The sequence below is a fragment of the Oncorhynchus mykiss genome, chromosome 12 (genome assembly GCF_013265735.2).
Source record: "Oncorhynchus mykiss isolate Arlee chromosome 12, USDA_OmykA_1.1, whole genome shotgun sequence".
Taxonomy (NCBI): Eukaryota; Metazoa; Chordata; class Actinopteri; order Salmoniformes; family Salmonidae; genus Oncorhynchus; species Oncorhynchus mykiss.
In genome coordinates this window covers 71,242,520-71,262,568 of record NC_048576.1, presented here as the reverse complement: position 1 = coordinate 71,262,568, position 20,049 = coordinate 71,242,520, and the positions used below count along the sequence as shown (strand labels likewise).

Here is a 20,049-nt window from a genome sequence, read left to right as displayed (position 1 = left end):
TGTCTTATAGTCTGTTTATTGTTTGTTATCTCTTTCACGTTTCTCCGTACTCCTCTCTGTCAAATCCATTCTTTCCGCCTCTCTCTCGCTCTCCTCTCGCCAAACAAACTCTCTCACTTTCTCTCCTCCAGAGTCGTAGCCCACGTCACTCCCAGTCCACCCAGTCTGGGCTAGCTGACCAGGCCGCTAAGCTGTCCTTTGCCTCGGCTGAGTCTCTGGCTGAGACCATGTCTGAGGCTGACATCCCCCTGGGGTTCAGCCGAACCGACCGCTTCCGCCAGAGTCTGCCCCTGTCCCGCTCAGCCAGCCAGAACAAGCTGCGCTCCCCAGGTGAGACCCAACACCCACACTGGAGCTGGACATGACCCAGACAGTACAGAAACTATACATGACGTGTACATGATCCCGTCTTATCCTTTACCAACTACTGCTACAGTAAGACTGTGCAGAGAATATACGTTACATCAGTGGAGGCTCCTCAGTGGAGGAAGGGGAGGACCATCCTCCTCAGTGAATTCCACAAAAATGAAAAAGAGTGAAACTTTAAAACAGTTATCCTTTTTAGATAAACCTATAGTAAATATATTCACGTCACCAAATAATTGATTAAGACATACTGTTTTGCAATGAAGATCTACTGTAACCTCAACAGCACTCTGTAGGGTATCACCATGGTGTAGCCGGAGGACAGCTAGCTTCCGTCCTCCTCTGGGTACATTGACTTCAATACAAAACCTAGGAGGCTCATGGTTCTCACCCTCTTCCATTGACTTACACAGTAATCCGGAGAATGTCCTCCAACCTATCAGAGCTCTTGCAGCATGAACTGGCATGTTGTCCACCCAATCAAAGGATCAGAGAATGAATCTAGTACTGAAAGCATGAGCTACAGCTAGCTAGCACTGCAGTGCATGAAATGTGGTGAGTAACTGACTCAAAGAGAGAGAAAGAAAATAGTTGAACAGTTTTGAACAAATTAATTTCTTAAAATATTAAGGAGAAGCAAGAGAGAGAAAGAGAGATGTTGTTGAATATTTTGCCTGGTAACAAACAGCTGATGTGTTGTGCACTGAAGCCCACAGGCGAATGGAAAAGGTGAGAGGACAGCTCGTAGATGCGAGGAGGAATTAACAAGCAAAGTGATCAAGCTGTTTACATGTGGCTGATATGAAAGTGAACTGTTTTTGCGTGTGATCAGGGGTGTATTCATTCTGCCGATTCCATTGAAAAACATTTCTTAAAAGGAATCAATATGGAACGAAATGGGGATAAACATACCTGAATTTGTCCAATAGGAACTCATGATGGGTGTAGGCCAAATTAAAGTATAATGTAGAAGCCTAAACCTATTGATGTTACATTGAGCTGGGTGAATGGGAATATGAATGACAGTCATCCAATATGCTGTAATAGAAATAAGACCATGCTCATAAAATAAATGAACATCCTCCCTCATCTTAAACGTCACCAACTGCCACTGCATGACATAAACATGACCATGTAACAGCCTTTAGCAGCTACATAGCTGAGGCAACATTTTCCTCATCCCAAAGCTTTTGTTGACTTCAACTTACTCATCTAATCAGAATGGCTTCATACCATTTTCATATGAACATTTACCTAGTTTATCTGCTATCTTATCAAACCTTATCCACTTACATAGTAAATAATTATTCCCATTCCCAATTCCTTTCGTGTTTTGCGGTTTATTTGTATTCACTATTCGATATGAATTATTGTGAAATGATTGAATCGCAAAATATACAATCAATACAATCAAATTTGCATATTTTGTAGCCATTTCAGAAGCGTAAATGATGCACTCCCGGCTGGGCGTTTTTATCAGGGACCAATCACACAGCTCCTGGGTTAGTCATGTAACCTACAGCCTGGTGTCTCTTCGCACCCTCAGATGAGTGTGATGATTCTCTGCCTGCCTGCCCTGTGGTGCGTTACTGCTTACACAACACTGGATCATCCACGCCTCACTTTACATATCTGGGACACGACAACCATACACAGCCATACACTGCAATGCATTTCATTATTAGCACAGGGATCATATGTTCATAGACATTAAGTTATGATTCAAATCCTGACCTATTATTCATTTATTTCTGCTACAGAGTCATATTGAGTGAACTCAGTGTTGGGACAGCTTTACAGTGTGGACTACAGTATCATAAGTGTGAACTCAGTGTTGGGACAGCTTTACAGTGTGGACTACAGTATCATAAGTGTGAACTCATCGTTGGGACAGCTTTACAGTGTGAACTACAGTATCATAAGTGTGAACTCATCATTGGGACAGCTTTACAGTGTGGACTACAGTATCATAAGTGTGAACTCAGTGTTGGGACAGCTTTACAGTGTGGCCTACAGTATCATAAGTGTGAACGCATCGTTGGGACAGCTTTACAGGGTGGATGGATCAGACTTATAAACATTGGTGGGTGTAGGCGATGCTAAGCACGCAGGGAGAAACAGAGCGCTGTAGAAGCAGTGACAGTGACGGATGATGAGCCCTTTGGAAGAGGACTTTAGGCAGTGCTTTAGAACAGTGGCACTCTCTCACTCCCACCTCCTCCTCCTCTGTTTATCAACCAGACCTTCCCTTTATCTCTCTCTCCTTTTCATTTGACTTTCGTCACCCTTTCCTCTATTGTTCTATTATCTCCTGCGCCACCTTCACCCTTGACTTTAAATCCTCTCTTTGTGGCCTAGTGTGGTCAACACATCTACGGTGTCGGCATAGGTTCAAATCCGGCCTGCTGCCCTTTGACCCAGCCTCTCTCTACCTTTTCCCCACTGTCATAATCTCTCTCTAGCTGTTCAGTAAATTTAGAAAAGATCTTCAAAATCTATGATCAATTCTCTCCCCCTCTCTCTTCATCCCTTTCCTTCTCCAGGCGTGCTGTTCCTGCAGTTTGGGGATGAGACGCGGCGGGTGCACATCACCCACGAGCTGAGCAGCCTGGACACGCTGCATGCCCTCATCGTGCACATGTTCCCCCAGAAGCTGACGTCGGGGATGCTCAAGTCCTCCAACACGGCCATCCTGATCAAGGACGAGGCGCGCAACGTCTTCTACGAGCTGGAGGACATCCGGGACATCCAGGACCGCAGCATCATCAAGATCTACCGCAAGGAGCCCATCTACGCCTCCTACCCCGCCACACACCTGGTCAACGGGGACCTGAGGGTGAGACAGGGAGGGGAGAGAAGGGTGAGGGAGGAGAGAGGGATGCTGAGGGAGGGGGGGGGGGGGGAGCTGGGCTGGGCGTCTGATAGGGAGATAGGTGGATGGAGGGCTCTGGATTCTACTATACTGATACTGTCACACTACTATTGGGCTTTGACCTTTGAAGGTGCAACAGCTCTTTTGTGTTTATGTTGCAACAGTAAGTTTGACAGGTTGTGGAGGCGTATAGGTTATTTCTCCAGATATTCCCGCTGCGCAGTACTTTTATCTTCAAGAGCACCATATGCTGCCTGGACACTAAATAACAGTGTTTCCCAGGGAGATGAGCTTGTTTCACCCCCAGTGCATGTCTCTGTTTTGGTTGAGTTCAAGGAACCTTGAAGTTGTTCTGTTTTCAGTCCCTTCCATCTGTAATAGTCACACTACATTGCGGATGAATCAGCCATTACCTATGCAAATAATTAGAGTGTGTGTGTGTGTGTGTGTGTCTCTGTCTGTGCGTATGAATGTGTTTTTGTGAGTGCGTGCAGGCATACTAAAATCCCTAAATTGTGTATGGAGGAACACCAAAATATCCCAGATGAACTAGATTAAATTAAATCATAGAGAGTTCTTATTTCCAGGAGGGTAAAGCCAGGCCTTTGAAGAACATTCAAGTTGCTGGCTCTTTGCTGGCTCTTTGTTCTATGACTGTGTGTGTGAACTGCACACCCCCTCCTAGTTCAGTGCTGTGCTGGGGACTACCCTGCATGTTAACTAACATCTTGACATTGAACTGCTCCCGGGTGTACATTTTTGGGTTTGGATAGTTGGTTTTAACTGTGTTTTCAGGGTTTTATGTAAGTGTGTGTCCCGACTCCTCTGTACAAGTGTGTGTGTGTGTGTGTCCCCCGACTCCTCTGTACAAGTGTGTGTGTGTGTGTGTGTGTGTGTGTGTGTGTGTGTGTGTGTGTGTGTGTGTGTGTGTGTGTGTGTGTGTGTGTGTGTGTGTGTGTGTGTGTGTGTGTGTGTGTGTGTGTGTGTGTGTGCTTGTGTGTGTGTGATGCCCTCCTTCTGCAATGGCTCTTATACACAGTCCTGTCCATCATCACTTTACAGTATACTGTATGGGAAGATTAGGAGAAAGGAAAGAGGATATTTAAAAAAGGATGAGGAGGCAAAGACACAGGGATGACTAGAGGAAGGAAAGGAGAGTAGGAGAGTTTGAGGAAAGAAACAGGTGAGAGAGATAATTACTGTAGATTGAGGAAAGACATAAACAGGAGAGAAAGGTAATTACTGTAGGTTGAGGAAAGACAAACAGGAGAGAGAGGTAATTACTGTAGGTTGTGGAAAGACAAACAGGAGAGAGAGGTAATTACTGTAGGTTGAGGAAAGACAAACAGGAGAGAGAGGTAATTACTGTAGGTTGTGGAAAGACAAACAGGAGAGAGAGATAATTACTGTAGGTTGTGGAAAGACATAAACAGGAGAGAGAGGTAATTACTGTAGGTTGTGGAAAGACATAAACAGGAGAGAGAGAGGAATTGAAAAAGTGGGAGATGCAGAGTAAAAATGAGGCAGAATATAAAAGTTTTAGACCATCCAGGCAAGTGGTGGAGGAGAGAAGAAAGAACCTGTGGTGGATGAGGAAATTCCTCACATTCATTCCAATGAACCAGGAGTGGTTTAGTCTCCTGCTTCCTCTCACTTCTCTTCAATAGAGAAGAAATGGATATGTGCAGATATGGAGACATGCTGAATACCAGCTCTTTGTAATCCAGTGGGTTTAGTTGGGCTGGTTAAAAGGAGCTCAGAGGTTCTCTTAGACGAGTGGAAGGAGAAGAAAGAAACAATAAGGCTGGACTAGGCCCCTTTTTTAAGCTCTTTCATTTTCAGTTATTACACTGTAAGGTGACAGTCAATACATGTAGGTAATCCCATATCCTATAAGCCTTACTGTACTCTTGGATAGAGCCATTACTATAGACTTCAATCACACGTGTTGATTGTGTGCTGGTATTTGATGTGGGCTTGTGATGATGAGCCCAGGCTGCCACAGACTGTCCAATGTCAGTGTGATTTCCTATCCTCTGATTGTCAGCCTGGCACAGAGGGGGAGCACAGCGTTTTCATCCACTAGTATCCATGGTAACCTACCCTCCACCCCCGTCCCTGATGTCGTTTCAGAGGGATCTGGTGTACACGTCCCGAGAGTCCTCCCCCACCCGCCGCCTCAACACCCTGCCCTCCTCCTCCGCCTCGCCCCCATCCGGCTCCCCATCCCGCTCACGTCTGTCCTACAGCGGGGGTCGGCCCCCCTCCTTTGCCGGGCCGGGTAGTCACCCCCAGCTACAACAACACTCCCAGCACCAGCAGCACCCCCAGCAGCACCAGCCCCAGCACTCCCACCACCCTGGAGCCGTCTCCCACCACGGGGGCCCCAACGCCGGCCTGTCCTCCTCCCCTAGCGCCATCCTGGAGCGCCGCGACGTCAAGCCCGACGAGGAGGTTTCTGGGAAGAACATGATGCTGGTGAAGGAGGGGCTGTACGCCGACCCCTACAGCCTGGTACACGAGGGCCGCCTCAGCATCGCCTCCACACAGTCGTTGGCTGCCATCGGAGACCCCTTCGGCTTCCCCGTATCCGGTGGGCTGTATCGCCGCGGCTCTGTGCGCTCCCTCAGCACCTACTCTGCTGCCGCCCTGCAGGGGGAGCTGGAGGACGCCCTGTACAAGCCTGGAGGTCCCCTCTACTCCGACTCCTATTCCTCAGCCACACTGGGCATGGGCTTCCGCATGCCCCCCTCCTCCCCACAGAAGATCCCTGATATGCAGCTGAGGGACAGGGGGGACTCGTACTCTAGCTCCCCCAGCCGAGCCTCTCCGGTCAGGCAGACTTTCCGCAAGGACTCAGCCTCCTCTTCCGTGTTTGTGGAGAGCCCCAAGTCCAGGCCCAGTTCCAGCTCTGACACTCTGGTCCTGCAGGCCGGGCCGGGAGGGGACGGGAGCAGGTTTGCGCCCGGATACAGCTCCCCACTCCCTGGAGAGACTTCTGAGTCCAGGTGAGTATGTGTATGTGTGTGTGTGTGTATGTGTGGTTTGATATTTCATGCTTCCTCTATACAGTACGTGTTTCACTAGGTGTTTTCTAGTGTATACTAGTATGTTTTGACGTTACTGTGGGATGTGTGGGTGCACCAGCTTCCATGTTTGTGTGTGTGTGAGTGAATCTAACTGACCAGCGTGTGTTAACCTACTGGCTTTCTCCAGGGAGCGTCTGGATCGTCTGGATCGTATGGAGGCCATGGAGAAACAGATAGCCAGTCTGACAGGCCTGGTTCAGAGTGTACTGACCAAAGCACCCGACAGTGACAGCACGTAAGACCCCTTTAAGAGCCCAAACACACAGAGCCATTCATAGATGTACAGTTGAAGTCAGAAGTTTACATACACCTTAGCCAAATACATTTAAACTCAGTTTTTCACAATTCCAGACATTTAATCCTAGTAAACAAAAAACCTGTTTTAGGTCAGTTAGGATCACCACTTTTTTTAAGAATGTGAAATGTCAGAATTTTAGTAGAGGGAATGATTTATTTCAGCTTTTATTTGTTTCATCACATTCCCAGTGGGTCAGAAGTTTACATATACTCAATTAGTGTTTGGTAGCATTTCCTTTAAATTGTTTAACTTGGGTCAAACGTTTCTGGTAGCCTTCCACAAGCCTCCCACAATAAGTTGGGTGAATTTTGGCCCATTCCTCCTGACAGAGCTGGTGTAACTGAGTCAGGTTTGTAGGCCTCCTTGCTCGCACATGCTTTTTCAGTTCTGCCCACAAATTGTCTATGGGATTGAGGTCAAGGATTGTGATGGCCACTCTAATACCTTGACTTTTTTGTCCTTAAGCCATTTTTCCACAACTTTGGAAGTATGCTTTGGTGTCAATGTCCATTAAGAAGACTCATTTGCGACCAAGCTTTAACTTGTCTTGAGATGCTGCTTCAATATATCTACATAATTTTCCTTCCTCATGATGCCATTTATTTTGTGAAGTGCACCAGTCCCTCCTGCAGCAAAGCACCCTCACAACATGATGCTGCCACCCCCGTGCTTCACAGTTGGGATGGTGTTCTTCGGCTTGCAAGCCTCCCCCTTTTTCCTCAAAGCATAACGATGGTCATTATGGCCAAACAGTTCTATTTTTGTTTCATCAGACCAGAAAATATTTCACCAAAAAGTACGATCTTTGTCCCATGTGCAGTTGCAAACCGTAGTCAGGCTTTTTATGGCGGTTTTGGAGCACTGGCTTCTTCCTCGCTGAGCTGCCTTTCAGGTTATGTCGATATAGGACTCGTTTTACTGTGAATATAGATACTTTTGTACCTGTTTCCTCCAGCATCTTCACAAGGTCCTTTGCTGTTGTTCTGGGATTGATTTGCACTTCGCACCAAAGTACGTTCATGTCTAGGAGACAGAACGTGTCTCCTTCCTGAGCGGTATGATGGCTGCGTGGTACCAAGGTGTTTATACTTGCGTACTATTGTTTGTACAGATGAACGTGGTACCTTCAGGCGTTTGGAAATTGCTCCCAATGATGAACCACACTTGTGGAGGTCTACAATTTGTTTTCTGAGGTCTTGGTTGATTTCTTTTGATTTTCCCATGATGTCATGCAAAGAGGCACTGAGTTTGAAGGTAGGCCTTGACATACATCCACAGGTACACCTCCAATTGACTCAAATTATGTCAATTAGCCTATCAGACGTTTCTTAAGCCATGCCATCATTTTCTGGAATTTTCCAAGCTGTTTAAAGGCCCAGTCAACACAGTGTATGTGCATTTCTGACCCATTGGAATTGTGACACAGTGAATTACAAGTGAAATAATCTGTCTGTAAACAATTGTTGGAAAAATGACTTGTGTCATGCACAAAGTAGATGTCCTAACTGACTTGCCAAAACTATAGTTTGTTACCAAGAAATGTGTGGAGTGGTTGAAAAACAAGTTTTAATGACTCCAACCTAAGTGTATGTAAACTTCCGACTTCAGCTGTATATACTACTACAGCAGTAGACCATGACAGGACGAACACAGAAATACATGACTGGTCTCAGGATACTATATCGTTGTTTAACAGACCAGAATACGTTCAAGTACATTATTGCAGTATAGTAGTACTGTACATGATTATAGTACAGGTGTTTGCATTAGCACTGTAATTGGCTGGTAATAGTGACCTTGCCCTGTGGACAGTATAAAGCACTCTGTAGTATAAGTACATCATGCATAAGTATAGTACAGGTGTTGGCATTAGCACTGTAATTGGCTGGTAATAATGACCTTTCCCTGTGGACAGTATAAAGCACTCTGTAGTGTAAGTACATCATGCGTAAGTATAGTACAGGTGTTGGCATTAGCACTGTAATTGCCTTGCCCTGTGGCCCTGGTTGATCCTCAGATGCGGCCTACTGCGTCTCTGCATGATGGCGGGCTGCCCTCCGGACCAGGGCTCGGAGTTCTCACGGCCCTTCCCTTTCTCTTCCAGCGAGAAGACCGAATCCAACAGCGACGGCTCCGCCACTGGAAGTGAGTACTACGCGCAAAGTTCTAGCTCAAACTAGATTGAGGTGAATTGAGTTTTAGTTTGATCTTGTAGTCAGACTGCGTCCAGTCCTGCTAACCATTTACAATAGTTCAGGTTGAGCTTAGTTTTCAGGTCCGTTTACCCACTGGGCCAGGCCTAGACCAGTTATTTGAACAGATAAGATGGCTACTGGTCTTTAAACCACAACAGACATAGAATGACATCTCCCTCAACTCGCAACCTAGACACAAACCCATCCCTCTGTCTCTGCTTCCTGTAATATCTCTCTCTTACTCTCACATTTCCTTCCCTTTCTTCTTCTGTTGTATTTCTCTTTTCTCTCACTCCCTCTCTCTCTTCATATCTCTTTCTTCCCCTGTTCCTCATACCTCTGTTTAGCATGAGTGAGTCTGCATAGACTTGCTGTTCAATGGCCAGACCTTCAAAGGGCCAGCGAAAAGACACGTCTGCCTTTGATGCCTCTCCTTGACATGAAATAACACCAGAAAATAAAGCTGTTAAATTAGCCGTTTTTCTCTCAGCAATAGTCGATAGAGGAAGTGTCCAGGGGTCCTCATTTGCCTCTGGCAATGTAAACCTTGAAGATTACTCTCAATTTTCCTCCACTCTCTCTTCTCTCTCTTTATCTTTGGTAACTGGCTCACTGCTTCTGTGTTACAGCTGGACGGCTGAAGCGGAAAGGTAGTTTCACTCTTCTTCCCTTCTCCTCTTCTCTTCTATCTCTCCTCTTATCTCTCTGCCCCTGGGTGGGTGTCTGGTGTTGTCACAGCCCCGATATTGGTGGTGGTGTGTCTCTTCTCTTATGTACCCTTTGGTTGTCTTTAATCCTCTCTACCCCCCCCCCCCCCCCCCCCCCCCCCCCCGTCTCTGGTTTTGTGTTGTTGCGTCCTTCTGGGTCTGTCTGGATGTTCATACATCTGAGATTCAGAAGGATATTCTCCTCGCACCATCAACATACTCTCTCTGTTCGTTTTCAGTCTACCTCTGTCCAGGAACTGAGCTGGGATCCTTTACCTGTGCTCCCAAGACTGCGTGTGGAAGTGTGTGTGTGTGCGCGTGCGTGCGTTCATCTGCTGTTGTGTGTCAGATGTCTTTATACATACAGCATTGTAATTAACCCAGTTTCCTCTAACTTCCTCATAACCTGTGTTCTGTCCTGTGATTGTCAGCTCTGACGCCGTCGGCCCCGCTGGCTCTGATGCCCCCCCCTCCCTCCGGAGACAGCCAGGTCACCACCGTCACCCGGCTGCAGATGCAGCTTCACCTCCACGACCTGCAGCAGAACGCCACCGACCTGCGCAAACAGCTCTCCCAGCTCCGCAAGATGCAGGTGAAAACGACTGGGCCTACTCTCAATGCATCTATTAGTACGACTGTTTACACAAACGCGCAGGCACACAGGCACACAGGCACGTGCACACACACACACACACACACAATAATGAACATGATGTCTTCTTCTACGACACATTTAGGTCATAGCATGCTTTGCGAGACAATGGAAGATTAAAGTTGTTGTATGTGTTGGTTAAGACCCGAGCCTAGTGAATATCCCTGTGAAGGTGGACGCAGCATCAGATAATGGAAAGAAATGAAACCATTCAACGTTTCCCCTGTGACTCCCTGCGGTACCATGGTTACAGGCTGAGGAGAGAAGAGAATGGTCCTGTCTGTGTTTTAACTCTCTGGGGGGGGGGGGAGTGGTTGCTCTAACACATCAGATCAGTGGGGAAAAGAAATTAAGAAGTGTAGAGGATATGGCGTATGTGATTTAGGGACAGCGCAGGGCCGTTTAACAGTCTGCCCTGTCTGTCTCTTCCTTTAGAGAGAGTTTATGAAACATAACAGTGGACACAGTCAGTGGTCCAGTCCACTTCATGCATCGTTAAGCTCTCCCTAGGGCCCAGCTCAATGGCTCATGACTCCTGGGTTTTGTAGTTTTATAGCCTGTGATTTCCTCAACATACTGGTGCGCACAGAGAGGCACAGCAGCAGTACCTGCACCAACTCTCTTCTGATGAGGAACTGGGTTTAAGTGGTTGGATGTATTGTTGGAGAAAGAATACACTGAGTATACAAAACATTATGAATACTTGAACTTTCCACAACATAGACTGACCAGATGAATCCAGGTGAAGGCTATGATCCCTTATTGATGTCACCTGTTAGATCCACTTCAATCACTGTAGATGAAGGGGAGGAGACAAGTTAAATACGGATGTTTAAGCCTTGAGACGATTGAGACATGGATTGTGTGTGTGCCATTCAGAGGGTGAATGGGCAAGACAAAATAAGTGCCTTTGAATGGGGCATTGTGGTACTGTAGGTGCCAGGTGCACCGGTTTGTGTCAAGAACTGGAACGCTGCTGGGTTTTTCACGCTCAACAGTTTCCCATGTGTATCAACAAAGGTCCACCACCCAAAGGACATCCAGCCAACTTGACACAACTGTGGGAACTATTGGAGTCAACATGGGCCAGCATTCCTGTGGAACACTTTCGACACCTTGTAGAGTCCATGCCCCGACGAATTGAGGTTATTCTGAGGGGAAAAAGACACAGATGGAGAGGAGTCAAGTGGTAAATGGAAGCCAAATGCAGCACAGTGGGACTAGAGAGTAGTAATAATCTCAGTCATTTACCTGTGTGGGAGCCCAAGCCTGGCTCCTAACCTCTGACCCGCCCCGTTGCCCATGGAGACGGCCCCAGGCCTGAATAATACATGATGCTCATGAATTATGTAGAGCGAGAGAGAGAAGGGAGAGGAAGGGTGAACGTGGTAGAGGTAGCATAATGCAGAGAAAGAAACAGAAAGAGAGTAGAAATGTTTTCATTGTGAGAAGTAATGTTGCAGAGCACATTGTTTATACTGTTGTTCAGTTTGATTCCCTGGAACATAAAATAAATCCATGATTAACTTCCCTTGCTAAGCAGGTGCTTTCATCTCAGTAGTGGTTGTATTGCATACATTATGACAGATTCCATTCATAGTTCTGGATGTGTCTTGAATTTTGATTGAGTGCTTTGCAGTAGGATTTAGAGGTCCCTGCTAGTGCAATTCACTAACTGGAAACCCTGTTGTTGTCTGCTGTGTGTGAACCTTATTTTTCTCTAAGTGAGAAACGCACACACACACACACACACACACACACACACACACACACACACACACACACACACACACACACACACACACACACACACACACACACACACACACACACACACACACACACAGAGCTGTGATGGGTTCCATCATCAGCTAATGACATTCTGTGACAGGTTGGCTCAGAATATCTAACATTATAATATTTTAGAACTAGAAATCACAAAAATAAAAGCTAAAGCAATGAAACCAATATCAATAATCAATAATCAAACAATGAATTTAGGAGAAGTTTTTGCATGTCTGCATTACCGACCGGACACGCAGGACACATGCTCAGGGGCCCTGATTGGGGTCCCATTGATTTTGTTTTAATGTTTGAGCATTAGCCATTGGACAGAGTAGAATTGCAGGAAATTAGCTTTTTTGGTATGCTAATAGCACAACTGCCTGATAATATGGTATGCTAATAGCGCAACTGCCTGATAATATGGTATGCTAATAGCACAACTGCCTGATAATATGGTATGCTAATAGCACAACTGCCTAATAATATGGTATGCTAATAGCACAACTGCCTGATAATATGGTATGCTAATAGCACAACTGCCTGATAATCTGGTATGCTAATAGCACAACTGCCTGATAATATGGTATGCTAATAGCACAACTGCCTGATAATATGGTATGCTAATAGCAGGATGTTGTCACTGTGATTCCTTTGCTATCTTGACCTCTACAAGCTACTTACTGCTCTGGGCAGGACCACCGTAGGTGTGTGATACCAAATTCAGAGGGAGGCTTATTGTATTGCAGCAGATGTGCACCATTAATGATCTGCAGAATTCTCTACTGTTTAACCTCAGACACCTGTAACCTCTATTACCTACACAATTTGGATACACTAATTTCTGCTACATGGACTATCATTCAGAAAACTATTAGTTACACAATATAATCTTGTTTAACCATTCAGTATTGTGTGTGTGTGTGTGTGTGTGTGTGTGTGTGTGTGTGTGTGTGTGTGTGTGTGTGTGTGTGTGTGTGTGCGTGCGTGCGTGTGTGGTTGTGTGTGTTTGTGTGTGTGGTTGTGTCTGTTTGTGTGTGTGCGTGTGTGTGCGCAGCTCCAGAACCAGGATAGTGTGACGACGCTGCTGAAAAGAACGGAGAAGGAGCTGAACGTGCGTGTGAGTGACGCTCTGAGGAAGCAGGAGGACCCTCTGCAGCGACAGCGCCTCCTGGTGGAAGAGGAGAGACTCAAGTACCTCAACGAGGAGGAGTTTATCATCCAGCAGCTCCAGTCAGTACTCACCTGGTCACGGAATCATTCCTTCCTTAAGATCCGTTTGTTGAATGACTGGTTAACTGACTGACTGACTGATTGACAAAATCTATTCACATGATTATTATTGTTGTTATTATTTGTAGGTCATTAAGATCATTGAGGTTCTAAGGAGGTCCTATGATAATAAGATGGTTGTACTAAGGCAGTAATACAGGCCTTCCTACTGGTAACACAAACAATCTCCATGCGTTACCCAGACACTGCCTGGTTTAGCAGAGTGTGTAACTTTATATGAGTGGACATTGTTGAATGAATCATTTGCCTCGTTAGATCATCGCTGTTAATCTAGGCTTGTTATTAACCGTTGCTAATAGCCATTTTATTTCATTTAAATATTCATACCATTTTGATTTTGATTGGCCGTATGGCTTCAGGCTGATTTACTTGACATCATTAAGTTGGATTTTCATTAGTGGTTTAGCTTCGTCAGCATGTGTGTGTGTGTGTGTGTGTGTGTGTGTGTGTGTGTGTGTGTGTGTGTGTGTGTGTGTGTGTGTGTGTGTGTGTGTGTGTGTGTGTGTGTGTGTGTGTGTGTGTGTGTGTGTGTGTGTGTGTGTGTGTGTGTGTGTGTGTGTGTGCCAGCATTCGTGTGTACATGTGTGTGTCCAGACTGTGTGTATGTCTCTCCATCGGTCTTGTGGTTCTCTCGCTTCGACACACACACCACAGTGTTCTCAGTGGAACATTACAGTCTTCATAACATGAACGTTTTCATGTTAACTGTGAAGGCCTTGTGTTGACACGTCTCTCCTGTGTTGTCTCTCCAGTGACCTGGAGAAGTCAGTGGAGGATATCCAGAAGGGTTCGTCTGTCAATCACAAACTGGTGACGGTTCAGGAGCTGGAGGAGAAGGCCTCGCTTCTGAGGAAACTAGGAGAGACACTCACAGAGCTCAAGAGTAAGTCACTCACTGATTCACTGATCACTCACAGACACACTGACAGGGTCTCATCACAGGAGTCTGAGTCTGTTAACACCATGTGTTTGATGTATTTGATACCATTCCACTAATTCCGTTCCAGCCATTACCACGAGCCTGTTCTCCCCTATTAGGGGGACACCAACCTCCTGTGGGTCTGATACACTGATCACTCACAGACACACTGACACGGTCTGATACACTGATCACTCACAGACACACTGACACGGTCTGATACACTGATCACTCACAGACACACTGACACGGTCTGAAACACTGATCACTCACAGACACACTGACACAGTCTGATACACTGATCACTCACAGACACACTGACACGGTCCACTGATCACTCACAGACACACTGACATGGTCTCATACACTCATCACTCACAGACACACTCTAGGCACTGACTAAGATAGTCAATCACAGACACACATGAGTCTCAAACATCCAGACATCACAATCACCGCTATCAGAATCAGACTCCCGTTGTAACTCCTGAGATGTGAATATGTAGTGTCCCCTCTCTCTCCCTCTCCCCCTTCAGACCAGTTCCCCAGTCTGCAGAGTAAGATGTAGTGTCCCCTCTCTCTCCCTGTCCCCCTCCAGACCAGTTCCCCAGTCTGCAGAGTAAGATGTAGTGTCCCCTCTCTCTCCCTGTCCCCCTCCAGACCAGTTCCCAAGTCTTCAGAGTAAGATGTAGTGTCCCCTCTTTCTCCCTGTCTCCCTCCAGACCAGTTCCCCAGTCTGCAGAGTAAGATGTAGTGTCCCCTCTCTCTCCCTGTCTCCCTCCAGACCAGTTCCCCAGTCTGCAGAGTAAGATGCGGGTGGTGTTGAGGGTGGAGGTGGAGGCTGTCAAGTTCCTGAAGGAGGAGCCACACAGACTGGACGCCCTGCTGAAACGCTGCAAGAGCGTCACAGACACACTGACCACTATGCGCAGGTACGACCCAACACACTGACCGCCATTGCGCAGGTACGACCCAACACACTGACCGCCATTGCGCAGGTACGACCCAACACACTGACCGCCATTGCACAGGTACGACCCAACACACTGACCGCCATTGCGCAGGTACAACCCAAACACACTGACCGCCATTGCGCAGGTACGACCCAACACACTGACTGCCATTGCGCAGGTACAACCCAACACACTGACCGCCATTGCGCAAGTACGACCCAACACACTGACCGCCATTGAAACATCGACACTGATCCAACATCACAGGTACATGAACGATGTTTAACTCAGAGCCGGCATTGTCTAGCCACAGCCCACCAGCACTGACCACATAACGGCCGATATACAGACGTTACTGGCATCGCCTGACACTGGCTGTGTTTGTGTGGTCAGGCAAGTGAACGAGGGCGTGTGGAAGAAGCAGGAGGACTTCCCCAAGCACAGCAGTGAGGACTTCCGTAAGAGTTGTGACTTTGACATGCCCACCAGCCCCCCTCTCAACCTCAGTGACCTGAGGGGCGGCAGCAGCCTGTCTAACTGGAGCCCCCACTCCAGCCACAGCCATAGTCACAGTCATGGACCCAGCCACCCCTCCTCTGGCCCTCACAGGGACAATCATCCCCCTGTGCCTCACAAGGGCCGGGCCCTGGAAGAGCTGGCCAACCGCGCTGCCGCTGATAAGGCTGTGTCTGTGGAGGTTCGACTGGTAAGGAACCCTTCTGTTACTCCATTCTAGTGTTTAGTCTGTAGTTGTCCTAGTGTAGCATTGGTATGATGATACAGTATGTATAGGTTTTGGAGGAGACTGTGCGTAGGGCATGAGTGAGTCTGCAAGTGTGGATGTCTGCACATGTGTGAGTGAGTGTCAGTGGATTCTGCTGAGGGGAGGACGGCTCATAATAAGAGCTGGAATGGAGCAAATGGAATGGTATCAAACACACAGAGACACATGTTTGATGTATTTTATACCATTCCACTGATTCTGCTCCAGTCATGACCACAAGCACATCTTCCCCAATTAAGGTGCCACCAACCTCCCGTGGTGAGTGTGTGTGTGTGTATACAATATCCCTCACTGTGCTATATCTCTCTACGGTTCCCCCTCCCCAGGCAGCAGAGCGGGACTGGGAGGAGAAGCGGGCCAGTCTGACCCAGTACAGTGCTCAAGACATCAACCGTCTGCTGGAGGAGACCCAGGCTGAGCTGATGAAGGCCATCCCAGACCTGGACTTTGCCGCCAAGCAGATCAACAAGCCCTCCTCCAACACACCCTCCCAGTCTCAGACCCCCCAGAGTGGGGGAGGGACCACAGAGCACCGCCCTACCAAGCCCCAGCACGCCACACACAAGCTCTCGGGGAAGGAACCTGGCTCCAGACGTGGTTCTGGTAAGGATACATCAGACCTCTCCTCACCCAACAGAGGTAACAGTAGAGCGTTGTTGTTTTTGATGTACTGAGAGGCAGCAGTGTTTTGTCACATACTCAGCTCCTGAATGTGTCAGGGTCGGCTGTGGTGCCAGTATGAATGTACTGTGTCCGGTTCTCTAACGGGTGCCCATGGTACTGCCCTGCCTGCCACAGATGCAGAGCAGCTGACAGTGACTCGCTATCGTACAGAGAAGCCCTCGAAGTCGCCCCCTCCCCCACCACCTCGACGCAGCTTCCCATCATCCCCGGCTGGCCTGATCACCCGCAGTGGAGAGACCCTTATCCCCGGCAAGAGCATGAAGGTGACAGAGCATGAGGCATGGATGTATATTCACACACACACGCACCTCCTGCCTAGTTTCTGATCTCCACTATGTATGTGTGTAAGTCGGAGGTGGAGGAGGCAGAAGCACAGAAGCCCTATGTGAAGCTGCGACGGACGGTGTCTGAAAACCCGCGTCCTGCGTCCACCCCTCCCACCATCGCCTCTGGAGACAAGGAGGAGGGAGAGGAGGACAAGATTGCTGCTGAACTGGAGGTACTGGTATACCAGCTTCGGAAATAGTGGATTAATAGTGTTTGCAGAGTTGATATAGTATTAGTAGAAGTGGTCCCTGAAGGATTTTAGGGAAGGGTGGACGGAATGGGAAATGTTGTTGAAAAACGGCACTTCCTCCGCTTCCCTAATTTTGCCCCTAATTTGGCCTAGAGCTTGTAGCTATATACACACACACAAACACACACACACACACACACTCATGACCGTTGTAGGCCTCATTAGCTGGCTGCTTGGTGTGTTAGAGAGGATGGTCAGGTCAAAGCAGCAGGTGCCATATGTCCTCCACACCCCAGGCCTCCTCACTGAGACAGAGAGTCCATTCACTGTGGGCCCAGATTACTGCTGATCACACAGCTTAATCACACACACACACACAGAGTGACACCCAGAGCTCACAGACCAACCCAGCCTAGCCACGTGGACCTAAATGAAGTGTTGAGTTGTGTGTTTGTCTTTCTGATGCCCTGCTGGAAACAGTAAATTGGACTGATATATATATTTTTTTGATAGACCCGTTATAATAATTGATCTTGATATCATGGATAATTTATACTAATTGAACCATTATTTACATTATTTCAACCTCCCCTCCCTCCTGCCCTTCCCCTGGCCAGCTGTTTCAGAGAACCCCCCTCAGGCTCAGCCTGCCCCCTCCCCTGTCCCTACCCAGTGTCCCCCGCAGCAGGACCAGCGTGCCCCCCTCCAGCCTTGACCTATGGCCCCCAGGGGCCCCGGGCACCAAGGTAACGCCGTCGACTGCTGTGTCGACTGCTGCTTCCTGAGACTGCCCTCACCTTCCTCCTCACCCCCCTTCCTCCTCAAACTAACACTTCCACCCCTCTACCCCCTCCCCCAAATACACACTCCCATGTTCCATCAATGATCTCTACACCCCCTCCCAGAGTACACAGTCCCATCCTCACCTTTTATCTCTACCTGCAGAGTGCTCTCCACAGGGTCTCCTGTCAAACACAGCAGCTGGTCACCAGCACACAGAATGTACACTGACCCTATTCTGCTTGGTGCTGTAGGGAAAGTAAAGGAGTTTGTACTATTGTTTTAAATGTAGCCCTTTGGTCCAGCACTCCCCTTGTTCTACACTACCAGCACACACCCCTAAACACACTGTCTCTATACCAACACACACTCACTCCCTGATGGAGTGATCACTCTTCCTTACACACAAACACTCCTGTGACTAGTCACTCTCTGTGTTGGTTGCAGTGCTCTGAAGTGCATGGATGTGCGTGTCTGTGTTAGAGGGTGCCAGTGTGTGTGTGTGTGTGTGTGTGTGTGTGTGTGTGTGTGTGTGTGTGTGTGTGTGTGTGTGTGTGTGTGTGCGTGTGCGTGTGTGTGAGCAGTTGTGAAACTCTACACTGTGTCTACCAGCTGTCTAGAGCATCGTTGGACCGCTCTGGCCTACAGTGGAAGCAGGGCAGCTCAGACTGCACTGCCAGCATACTGGCATCACACTCACAGGTTAGTGTCCTAATGAGAAGTATTTTAGAACCAGTCAATTACCATTACACTGTTTAGAAAACAATCCTATTTTATCTTATTGAATGTATGTTGGACTATTACTTCTAATCACCCATTTTGTTTAACAGGAACAGAGCACGGCCCTTCCTGGTCCATCCTTCTCTCCTGTCCCCCGGATTGTGCTGACAGAGTGTGTGTCAGTTTCACTCTCTCCCTCAGAAGGCTTTGTCAGAGACTTAACACAGGACCATCAGATGTCCCCAACATTGGACCTGTCCCAGAGCCAGACTGCTCCTCCCCAGACAGTCCCCCAGATCCAAGAGGTCTCTAAGGGGAAGGATCCCGTCAGCCAGCCCCAGAGGAAGCCCTCTCGGCGGGGGGAGCTGAGAATCCTGGACTCCTTTGAGAAGGAGGAAGAGAGGGAGGAGAGAGAAGAGCTGTCCTTGGTGCTGACTGAGCTGGGGGTGATGGTGATGTCACCCTCGGAGGCCCAGAAGCTCAGCAGGACCTGGGGAGAGGCTCTACAGACACTCACCATCCCACCTCAGCCTTCAGAGGAAAGCACTGAAACCCGTCTGTGTGGGGCTCCACTACTGGTACTCTTCAGGGAGACTGTGACGGTCAGAGAGGCCTACAGGAAGCTGCAGTTACTGCTGGGCAGGGAGGAAGACACAGGGTCAACCAAGGTGGACCCCAAGCCCAGAGCAGGATCTTCTCACTGCAGCCTCAGTACCCTGGGTTCCAGGATAACTCTCGCCCCTGAGCAGCAGGACTCTCTGAGAGAGGTTCTGAGGAGAGGGGTGGAGACAGGGGCCAGGAACCTGAAACTCCCTCACAGCACTGGAACAAAGAGCATTCTAGCCACCCTTCCGGAGCCCAGTCAGGACTCTGCAGAAGCAGCAGTGAAACCCAAAGGGTCTGCAGGTTGTAAGGAGAGCCAGGCCAGGGAAGAACAGGGACTGAACCCCTGGAAGCAGGGAGAGGACATTAGGAGCAGCACCTACAGCAGGCTGGACAGCCTGGATGAAACCATCCGTGAGCTGGAGAACACCCTGCTGGAGCTCAGTGGCCACCCCACCACAGTGCATCTCTCCAACCGCACACTCCCCACTGACACTTCCTTGTCAGAGGCTCCAGCCCCAGCCCAGATGCCTGGCACCAGCACCTCAGAGACCAAGAAGCCCCCAGTCCCACCCAAGCCCAAACCCTCCTACACTCCTGCCACGATGACCAAGGTCTATAACATGCACCCCTGCATAGACTCTGCTCTTTAGAGGGCATGCACTCACTTCTCTCTATCCTCTTCTGTCTTTTTGGCTTTAAGTGTTGGGGTTGCTGTTTCTGCTGAAGCTGAGGCTTTATCTCGTCTTCCTCCTATTGACTTCAGAGGGAATCTGACTGCACATAACACACCAACCTCACATGGAGTTATACCTCACACCTCCGTTGAACCTCT

The 20,049-nt window shown here is 48.2% G+C and overlaps 1 protein-coding gene across 1 annotated transcript in view; it reads left to right on the top strand.

Moving 5' to 3' along the window:
- The window catches only part of LOC110538958 (SRC kinase signaling inhibitor 1), a 172,162-nt gene that overhangs the window by 135,800 nt on the left and 16,313 nt on the right, over positions 1-20,049 (top strand). Inside the window, exons 4-20 of the mRNA XM_036938280.1 lie at positions 132-330; positions 2,910-3,202; positions 5,372-6,246; positions 6,455-6,562; positions 8,643-8,770; positions 9,450-9,470; positions 9,959-10,119; positions 13,019-13,194; positions 14,007-14,137; positions 14,958-15,105; positions 15,520-15,832; positions 16,237-16,513; positions 16,709-16,857; positions 16,944-17,093; positions 17,729-17,857; positions 18,504-18,593; positions 18,722-19,828. Of these exons, the coding sequence (XP_036794175.1) occupies positions 132-330; positions 2,910-3,202; positions 5,372-6,246; positions 6,455-6,562; positions 8,643-8,770; positions 9,450-9,470; positions 9,959-10,119; positions 13,019-13,194; positions 14,007-14,137; positions 14,958-15,105; positions 15,520-15,832; positions 16,237-16,513; positions 16,709-16,857; positions 16,944-17,093; positions 17,729-17,857; positions 18,504-18,593; positions 18,722-19,828 (4,455 nt within the window). The remainder of the gene's footprint in view (positions 1-131; positions 331-2,909; positions 3,203-5,371; positions 6,247-6,454; positions 6,563-8,642; positions 8,771-9,449; positions 9,471-9,958; positions 10,120-13,018; positions 13,195-14,006; positions 14,138-14,957; positions 15,106-15,519; positions 15,833-16,236; positions 16,514-16,708; positions 16,858-16,943; positions 17,094-17,728; positions 17,858-18,503; positions 18,594-18,721; positions 19,829-20,049) is intronic.